The sequence below is a fragment of the Opisthorchis viverrini genome (genome assembly GCF_000715545.1).
Source record: "Opisthorchis viverrini unplaced genomic scaffold opera_v5_263, whole genome shotgun sequence".
Classification (NCBI taxonomy): Eukaryota; Metazoa; Platyhelminthes; class Trematoda; order Opisthorchiida; family Opisthorchiidae; genus Opisthorchis; species Opisthorchis viverrini.
This window is the reverse complement of record NW_008751923.1, coordinates 568054-578637: the sequence shown is the minus strand read 5'-3', so window position 1 is coordinate 578637 and position 10584 is coordinate 568054. Positions and strand designations below refer to the sequence as shown.

Sequence of the window (10584 nt, the reverse complement as noted above, 5' to 3'; positions counted from 1 at the left end):
TGTGTTGTTGCGCATATTTTATTCGTGGAGCAGGTAAAAATGAAGATGATTCAAATGTGTACAGGACAGTGTGGCATATCACGCCCATCAGCCTCGGGCAGGAGCAGCTGTAGCCAACGGATTACGAAGAACTAGGATAACTGAGTCCCCACGAAGAAACAACTTGCTGATGTAACGATCTTTGTTCACTGGCTTGGATTTCTTCTTTCCTTTACCGGGACGGGGTACTTCTGTCCACATTTCCTTCACGTTTTCCAGTACCATGTTACAATGTCTATCAAACGCCTTGACGCGAGCCAGCAATTTCTTATTATTCCGACAGTTGATAAGAACCTGTGAGAAAAGATTTAAAGACGTTAGATAAAATACATGCTAGGATAAAGTAGACAGAGGAAGAAATAAGGCATTGTATAGAGTGAGCGCCAGAGATCGTCTATGAGAGTTGGCGGCCCTGGCTAAAAGCTAAGACCATCCAAAACGGATAGGATTCTTTGACTTCGAGGAAGAGGACATCGTACACAAGTATACCATAAACCTCTAGCGGTCGACCAACTGCGAGTATCCAGTTGAATTGGTCTTGAAATTGTTCAACCTTCGATTCTAGCGCTCTCCTTCCTTACAGATAAGCGAACCGTTGTATTAGTGATTGTGTTGCTCACAGGAAGCTTCTTTTGGCCCATCGCACGCACCAGCTGGAAGAGCTTACACATATTCTGAAGGTTTCCCGCCTTCTCCATCTCCCTCTCTCTCCAGCCTTCTATACCCACCGAGCTTCTCGAACCATAATGATTGAGTTAAGAAAAAGTAAAACAATTCACAATAATGAGTCTATCCTTGGACTGTAAGTGGCGTGTTCAGTGTTGTACTTGATGGGCGTTCGTGCAACTCTGTATCGGTCTCTTGGCTTCCTGCTCCGCCCACTATGGTATATAAAAAGGCACGGTAGCTCTACACAGCCCTTTATGGAGACAAAGGAAAATCATTACAACTGTATTTATAGGGTAGTCACAGAATGTTCCACAAGGTCGTGCCAGAATGTCTGTGAGGGGGCGAGAAATGTCGAGTCAAAGGTGCTTGACTCGGATTGGCTGGCATTCCGACCAATCAGGGTATGCCTTCGTCTGGCCCGTGTCCTGCACGTGACACATCCGTCCAAATGACGTGATGTTTGGTTATTAGGGACGACTGGCCCCAGAACATTCAGTGAATGCATGTCCAGAAGCACAAGCCTAAACGCTGTGAATGCAAACCGCATGTCAAAGGACGATAGGACTCTGGTAAATTTATCCAAAAACAATTGTGCGTACTCCTCCTATCAGGAGAGTTATGTCGCCCGCGTAGTCCATATCGACAAGATTTTGGTCTGAACATTGGGGTTTTGAAAACCTTCCAGGATTCGCCTCATTATCTCGTCGATCACGAAAACGAATGAGAATGGAGAGAGTGGGCATCCTTGTCGGAAACTTTATGAGAGCTCCGTAGTCTCTCACACTCCAAAGTCTGAAAATGCGATAAACTTATCAGCACTCCCTCCTGAAAGTGTTAAGGGGAATAGGCCAATCAAGGGTCAAACGCACTTTGGAAAACCAGGAATATCAAAACCGTGGATCGCTTCTCCGCACGGCATTGTTCTAGAAGTTGAAGAAGTGTCATAGCAGCCCCTGCCACACTACCTGCAGCCCTCGGATCAATACTTCGGGGGCCCCACAAGTAACGCCACGAGTTTCGTTAAGACTGACGTTGAGTTGATCCCTCCATGAGCAGCGCATTCACCATTTTGAAAACAGGCACTATTTCTGATCCGCCTCAAACCGGAGCAAACATATCAAACAAGCACTGGGTGATGACTTCATCCCCATCGTTCACGGTGGGGGGCATCCGGACCAGAAGCCATGGCTCTTGAGAACATATGTAAAAAATCTCCCAGATCGTAGTATTCCAGATGCACCATCCAGAGTTTTAATGAAGTTCCATAATCCACTTGCATGGCAAGTGGTCAGAAGAACTGTTATTCAAAGTGTCCAACCCAGCGTTCAGCTGTAGCACCCTTCCGGTGCCTAGCTACCACCCGAAGGAAGATGCACCATCCAGAGTTTTAATGAAGTTCCATAATCCACTTGCATGGCAAGTGGTCAGAAGAACTGTTATTCAAAGTGTCCAACCCAGCGTTCAGCTGTAGCACCCTTCCGGTGCCTAGCTACCATGCCACCCGAAGGAAGCACGAGGGCTGAGATACTGCCAGGTTGCCCAAGCCTAGACAGGGGAAGTCGAGAGGCGGAGGTCGGATTCGAACCGCGGACCTTCCGGTCAGTAAATTCGCGCTCTAACCACTTGGGCCATCTCGCCCCAACCCAGCGGATGAGGCTTCTTTATCAGTGATGGTCGCACCATCTTTCATGATTTCGCTCAGTGGCGAATTTTCGGAGATTTCGGGGATTCACGCGGACGCATCATCATCATTGACACAAGATTAGAACGCTGGTGCTTCACTGACGTACGACCATGTTAATTTATTTCGAAGAGATGGGGAATGTGGAGAGAAGTACCAAAAACATTCGAGGTACTACACCTCCAGCATTCAGTCAAACAATCTGGATGGAAACCGACAGAATGAGAACCACTGATACCGGTTGGTCGCCATGTCGTCCAGTGTCTCCACCTAAGGAGAGAGCGCTCCGTGGACCCCATCCTCGGAGGCAAACAGTACGAACAACACCCGGAATTTTCGCAACATCCTTCACTCCCCTCTTGCACGTCAAATTCTGTTCACCTCTAGGTTTCGGCAACTCGCAACACGGATGAGAACCACTGATACCGGTTGGTCGCCATGTCGTCCAGTGTCTCCACCTAAGGAGAGAGCGCTCCGTGGACCCCATCCTCGGAGGCAAACAGTACGAACAACACCCGGAATTTTCGCAACATCCTTCACTCCCCTCTTGCACGTCAAATTCTGTTCACCTCTAGGTTTCGGCAACTCCGCAACACGGATCAACCGAAAGTCTTCAGGTATTCCTGATATTTTTCGCCTCTTTCATTTCCTTAGCCTCCCGTGGCCAATGGGCTTCACGGTCGGCACTCACACTCAGTTTCACTTTACGTTTGACAATTCGTTAGTTAGGTTCGTCAATGCTGTCACTGGATTAAGCTCGAGATGGCCCAATGATGAAGAGCGAGATTTCATGGGGTCAGGGAGGCTTTTGCAGAGAGAAACAATAGAATCACTGTCCAGGTTCGTTCGACCCCTTGAAAATTTACGGGTAGTCGATGGATGGACTGATAATCCATTCCTAACGACCACTGACAGCAACACTGTCAATACTCACTGGGGTTTAACTTCCATCACCCATCCATTGTTTGGAATAATGAAGCGAAAACCCTGGGGGAGATTCAAACTGGTAACCCACAATATGTATACCATAACTGAACCACAAACCAGAATGAAACGAAATCAGGTTGCCAAAAATGGATAAAGCAAAGCAGCGAGCTCTGTAGGTTGAACTTGTCTCTTCTGACAAAGGAAGTGAACCCGGTATTCAGTTCAACAACTCCCTACGGAACACACGAAGCAAATAAAGTTTTTCAATGTGATGGAGTGCGTCAGTTTCGAAATTAGCAAAGCCCTTAGGATCCGCCCAGTATCGAGATGCTTTCTGGCAATATATTGCGCCATTCGAACAATTACCAGTAGACCTGCTCACACAGTAACAAGTCGATATGATGGAAAAATCCACCAACCTCGGCAACTGTGTAACTCGGAGGACTGGCTAAAGACAACCGCTTTCCATGAGGTAAGAAAATTTCTCCAGACTCCAAGACCTCTAACCATCGCGCCGTCGGCCTCTCCGTTAAAAGGGTTTGATTTGATATAGAAAACGGCCGTCTCAAGAACATCAAACAGAGCTTCCAACGATTATCCATCGACGTCTTCGCAGCATTGTTTGTGTACGATTAAGACACCAGATCATCGATGCTGCCTGGCGCATTACTTCCTGGGAAGCGGACTCGCCCTGGATGGATGAGCTAATTAGATGTTTCACAGGCTACGTTAAGTAGTTTCCGTGTCGGGACACTGCCTCTCTCTGTACCCACTCATGCGCAGAACGGATAATCCTGGAGGCGATAAAATCTGACAGCGATACATGAAGGCCTAACCTAACCAACTTAGTCGGATCGGCAGCAGTCAGCATTATTCCTCGAAATGGGATAGGAAACACTGAAGACTTCGCAACCAAGTGGTTTGTGGTACCCATACACTAAAATATCTATTTTCAAAGCATATTCATCCACATCACCTATCCAATAATTTTATTACGACGCTACCGTCATCTACTAAAAACGCTCAAAACGAGACGATACAAGCCTTGTCGTCAGTAAGAAGAACGTTGTGGTCATGAACACTTCATTGAAAGAAGTCTACAGCTAATACAGCTGACGAATGACTTCCTAAATTGCCAGAGAATCTGGTGTTTTCTGCATCCGCCAGTTACGTGAGGCTGAACGGCCGCCTCCCGAGATGGGATACGTTGTCAACTAGATAAACACGATCTTTTAACGCAAATCTGCTCCCAGCTTGGGGTAAAAGAACACTGGATTTCTTGACGGGAGCGACAGTGTACGAGCAAACTGCCATGATTTTTTAAACCTTCGATTCGATGAACGACTCGTTACCGATGTCAAGACGGAGGTCGTGCAGCTTGACTGGGAGTATTTGCGGCTGAATATTAGAAAAGAGTAACTGAAACTCCTGACGCAAAAGAAGATGGAGTTTCAGACAGAAACGATTACCCGTTTAGTTCCACATGATACAGCGTTGGAAACCCTAGTGTCTACAGTTCATGGTAATGTACTGCAGATGGGACTAAAAGCGGTTGTCTGTAGTTTTAACGTGACCAGCTATAAGCACTGTTCCAAAGGTCTCAACTTCGGAAGAGTTTGGATAGCACCAATCACCGAAGAAATCTTACCCACTATTGAACTCAACGAAATGCGTTACTTCGTCCGCCCAGAAAACTGGTGCTTAGAACTTCAGATTGGCTCACACGCCCATACCTTAGGCGATGCCGTGGAAGACATGAGAACCTTAATCACCAAGAGGTTCACCCACAGACCAGTGTATGGCAGAAATCCACAAGGTCAAAACATTTTAGTTGTATTAAATCTGTCTGCAACCAGTCGGCCACCTAAGTTCCATTGTGTTGCATTTCATTGTCTCGAGCACTGGGTGCAGTCCTGGGGATGAAACCCTTCCAGAAAGAATACGGCGCATGGTCATGTGATGACTGACTGGTTTACAAAGATTGTCATGGAAAAAAGACCAGGAAAGTGGGGGTTTGTACAGGTTAACTGCGTACCACTTATCATCATTGATAGAAATGCACCAGTAATATGTACTGGCGCTTAACTGCAGTCACGCTACTGGGATTGGTTGCGAGCCATGTCCTGCAGTGTTTCCACCCACCTACAAGGAGGATCACGTTGGCTCCAGCCGTTTTCAGTCCACGTCTCCCACGACTCTCGACAACATTGACATGGACCAGAAAAAAGCGCTATCTTTGGTAGACGGTACTCGGGCATTCGTAATTCCTGCCCCAACAGTATTAATCTGAAACGTTTCACTTGATACGTTAACGACTATGATTCGTTAAGTATCGGGCTCACGCATCACTTCGTTACGTACCGGCTGCTACCAGCCAACTCCTACTATGCTACAAAGGCACCATTGATTAGACACTTGAATATACCTAAGGCCTTCGGATCGAAAGTACCAAGTCACAACCATAAATTAAGACCACTCTTACCGCTGTCTTGAAGGTTCTGCCCTTCAGCCTCAGTAAAATTCGCTCCCGATGCCATGATGCAAGCTGGTGAATGCCAGTCGCGCCTAGATTGTCCGCGCATTGGCTTAATCTGCTACGGTACAATCACGACCTATGCAGCTGTCAGGATAATAACCCGACCAACAAGCTCACTCTTCACTCTGATGCTTCAGAGGCCTAGGACAACCAGGAAGCTTGAAGACTTTTAAAGGTCCAAAACGCATTCTGTAGAGCGGGACCTCTAATACAGTTCAGAAAACTGCGCGGACCAGCTTCAAACAACAAAATGACGTGATTCAATATCTAAGCTCACGATTCCTTAGTGTGTACATCGAAGACAAGCGAGAACGAGAAGAGACAGTCCTGACGAGCTGTACTCATTATCAGGAAGCTTGTGGCAACCTCATTGTACGCCGAAAGTATAGGAATGTTGTCTACGGACCTCAAGTGTCCCGCCCTAGCCAAGAAAATACACGAGCCAATGTATCCACGGAGTCAAAGGCTTTTAAGAGGTCGAAAACCGAAATTGTTGGTAGACGCAGCTGAGTTAATTAACGTGATGTAAAGTATGAACAATGCACCTCTGCATCCAACCCTAAATAAGTTCACAGAATGATCATTGTTCGTTCCGATATATTTTAACCCTCGTAGAGCTCAGTTCAAGGATCATATGAAGACGCTGAGCAAATAAAACAGGAAATCCAGAAGGGCCCGCTCACTCGTGCTGCGAGTGTTGTAGACAAACTAGTGGTGACTAAAGCGCCACCAAGCAACTATGCATAACTACACGGTCGCAAACGAGGTATTTATCATGAAGGTCGAACTTCTATGAGGCGAACCGACAGGAGATTGTTAAAGAGATTGTGGTGATAGCATCAGCCTGTAGCGTCAACCAAAAACACTGATGGTTGGAAAGGTTTTGAGGAATACCGATACAGAGGACCCATAAACTAGTACAGAACTAGCAGTGGCAAAACGCAGCAAGAATCGTGTCTGATAAGGAAGGTACGCGCCCTTTCATAGGGAATACCTCGCATTTGGCCTGGCCTTTTGCTGTTGGAATGAAAGATACAGGATGGCGAAGTTAAAACACTCTCAAAAAGTATGTTAAGATAAGGTCATCACGCTATAGCCTATTCGTGCTCCATCAGCTACTGCAGGGAAACTAATCTTCAGTTAATTATTCTGACACGGCAATACTCAGATTCATTCACTGCATACATGGGTTGGGAACATTCATACACTTGGTGCCCGATTCGAACCTTTAAGGTTCTTATCGACGAAAACAAAAAGTTCTCACCTGGGTGTTATTTTTCACTGCATTTGTGAGAACTGATAGCGGGCCTGTTTCGAATTCCTGCTTTTCTAGTTCATACAGTTCTTCTTCAGACTGGTTACAGCGTGGTTTCGCAAACGTCTTCGCAGCCATTCCGAAAATCCAAAAGGAGCGCGGCGCGGCCTTTGGAATCTGTCACTTGGCTAAACAAATTGCAAGTGTTGGGCACTAAGAGATACGGGAAGCGGATGGGGTAATCCCCCTTCGTGCGTTTCACGGCTTTTGGCAATAGGGGAGACACGCGCGTTTTGGTTTCCAGGTTCCATGTATATTTGGTGATGCTGGGCGTTCTAGGAGTTTCATAACTAAAAACTCATCGGCCAAATTAAACTGGGACCAGCTTCACTGGAGAACGTATCCAGAAGGTTCATGAGCCTAATAACCACGCAAGCTTACTGTTCCGAGTGACCTGCACCCTGAAGAGGACTGGCTTAAATTACATCAGATCCAACAGCTTGATATCCGCAACACCGGTTCCTCTCAAACCGTTCTTACATGCTCGTGATTATGGACATATTAACCCAAGCTAAAGGCGACGGCCTCATATCGCATGCCATAGTTGTCGAATTCTCATGAGCATATGGTCAAGTCCCAAATGTTCGCTGCTATACAAGCTCGAGTCCAATGGAATTCAAGGAGAAGTTCTACGCCGGATCAAGGCCTTTCTATCGGATAGAAATTTTCGAGCGAAAGTAGGCTTGATCTACTATTCCCCGAAACCAGTCCCTCTTGGGGCTACTCAAGGCTGTGTTTTTAATCACTTCCGTTTTTATCTGCGTCAACGATCTTCCATATATTCCTTAAATCCACGTCTGCTTTTTGCAGTGACTTAAATCCTTGGAGTCCTAAATTCGGTGCCATCCAAATGGATGTAGATGATTTAAACACTAGTCGTTGGACAGGCATCTTCATCATAATGATGAAGCACTTTATGGACGCTTTCTATGTGAGCTCTCGTCCTAAGGAGATTGCTGCGTTACGCTGAGAGATTAAAGAGCGGTGCTACGCCATATTTCGCCTGCACCTTTCATGTGAAAAGAAGTCGCTGAACGACGAGAACAAACCCCACCCAGGAAACTTGTGAGAGATCCCTCCTCCAGTGTACCATCTCGTGAATCACTGAAGAAGTCTTTACGAAGGGCCCACCGGGTCATTCAAGGCAGTCCAATATTATGGTTACGTTGAGGAAATTAAGCACTCCGTATCTGGTTGGTAGGGGGTAGCTGTAACTCCTTTAGGGCCTCTTCACCACGTCGGCTTTCTGGAGATTTTCATCACAACTGACCTCAGCGCCAAATGCTTCTCAATTCTACGTCCAGTTTGCGGTCGAGTGAATTGTCATTTTTTCATCCACCAAGGCAACAGGTGGCGAGTTTCAAAAATGTGTGATTTTGTACGTCAGTCTCAGCTTGGCCGACAGCTCACAAGTACTTGTTTACGTACATTGAAACGATGTTCATCGAGGCAGTCTTCATTACTTTTTAGAAATCCACAAATAATTCAATACTTGGGCTGCTGCAAGGGTGGATTTTCGCATAATTTGCTCCCTTCTGGTCTTGTAAAAGCTGTAAGTAAATGCATTCGTCCTGTCCTCTTAAGCAGTAAGGTCGCGGGTATTCACTCTCCGTGGGTTTCCCCTGCGGGGACCGATTTGCCGCACTTGCATGGAGGAAAACAAAAGTCACGTGATAAATTGTCGTTTTATTCTTGCGGCGTGACTGGGATTGATACGCATGCTCAACTAAATGGGGAGATTAAGAGTGTGTGGCTATGGCTTTGAGGTTTATTTTGCACTCATATATAGGCTAATGCTCCATTTGGGTATAAAGCATCAGCTGCCATCTCTCACCTACCGTGCTCGCAAAGGTTTGGTAGCCTTCATTGGCAAATGCCACGCCTTCAACCATTTAGACCGATAATTTTCATATTTCTTTTTCGTATACCCTGAATTTGGGGTTAGTTGTGCCCAGGCTTCTTAACCGCTATAGAGCTATTTAGGCGTTTATCAGACTCGATGTTAAAAATTAGTTCAGCTTCAAACATCGGATGCCGATATGACGTCAACTTTCTCCGGATTGCGCCCACGCCATACGATCCAACCGAATTAGGAATCTCATCCACTCACCCAGTAGACTCAACACCTAATCGATGCGCTGCATTGTCCTAGACGAGCATGCACACACTAGCCACGCAAAGTGAGGCGCATGAGGAACGCCATCTGTCAGTTCTCAGGGCACCAGATGTCACACAGTGTACGAAAATGAGTGAAATAGCATCTTTCTGCTCAGCGCAAAAATTGATGCAAAGAAATACTACCAAGGAAGAAATTAAATTTCTTTTAACACACGGTAGGAAAGTATCGATGTGACTACAATAGATGTCTCAGACCATTTTCAGGCTAGGGGCGAAAAACATGTCGAATTGTCTAACACCGGGCGGTAGCAATTAACGCTCAGCTCCCCTGGCTGAGGTTTTCAAACGTTGTTGCCTTGCGTGGATGTGGTTCAGCGAAAAATCAGTTTCGAAATCTTTCTTACGGGTTCCACAAATCGCATGCTTGTGGCGAAGCCACATTCCCGACAGCCTGCGTTATGTCTTTTGAGGAAATCGAACATCCACTAGCTTCAATTGAAGCCTAGTGTAAGACCCGGGCAGCAAAGTATCTCACAGGGGGATTGGGGCTGTCGGATCATACGCAGTTCTTATGCAGGAACGGCCAGACGGTGCCAGTAGATGATGTGTTGAGAACTGTCAGAAACTGGTTCCACAGAAAAAAGAGTTAAAGAGCAATGTGAATTGGGCAAACCGTACAGTCAACAAAAGCGCAGTCATCAAGAACGGAAAATGGCTAGTGAGGCGGCAGGGATTCCTGGGAGCAACAGCGATGTATAGACGTGCAGATATGTGTAGTCAGTCAGTGCGGGTTTGCCCTGTAGACAACTGCGCAGGAAGCAATCAGTAAGTTCAGGAAGTAAAGAACTCACTTTGGTCGACGGCGCGATGCAGCACCCCGCGTCATTTGAAAAATCAGACTGCGCGTTTAGCTGCGTTTAAAACAAATCTCACCAAAGTCTATGTGACAGTCGTGGTGTATGGGTAACAGAAAACACAATGCTTTCCGAGTATTGAGTTAATGTATGGACAACACGCCTGCTCACCATCCGAGTTGATCTGGGTTCGATCCTCAGCTGGTCGGCTTTTTTCTGCCAGAAAACACTCGAAAATAGATCGAAGTGGGAAGAATTTTCAAGCAACGACGGACGGGCAACAAAAAACCTACACCAGTAACTCAAGAATAAGCGGGCATTTGGAAGGAGCAAAACTGGAGGAAACGAGCAGACGGGAAACAAAACATTTTTGCAGAAAAAGGGGAAAGGTCAGAACCCAAGAGGAAACGACCTCTGTTCACCGTTGATTCATATGGGGAATCAA

The 10584-nt window shown here is 46.4% G+C and overlaps 1 protein-coding gene across 1 annotated transcript; it reads right to left on the bottom strand.

The window, feature by feature from the left end:
• Positions 1-7275, bottom strand: T265_09278 (hypothetical protein; the record flags this gene model as incomplete). The annotated part of the gene is made up of 2 exons (XM_009175306.1): positions 1-333; positions 7117-7275. 2 exons carry the CDS (start codon positions 7243-7245, stop codon positions 88-90), a joined length of 375 nt encoding a protein of 124 aa, XP_009173570.1.
• Positions 7276-10584: the final 3309 nt, after the last annotated feature.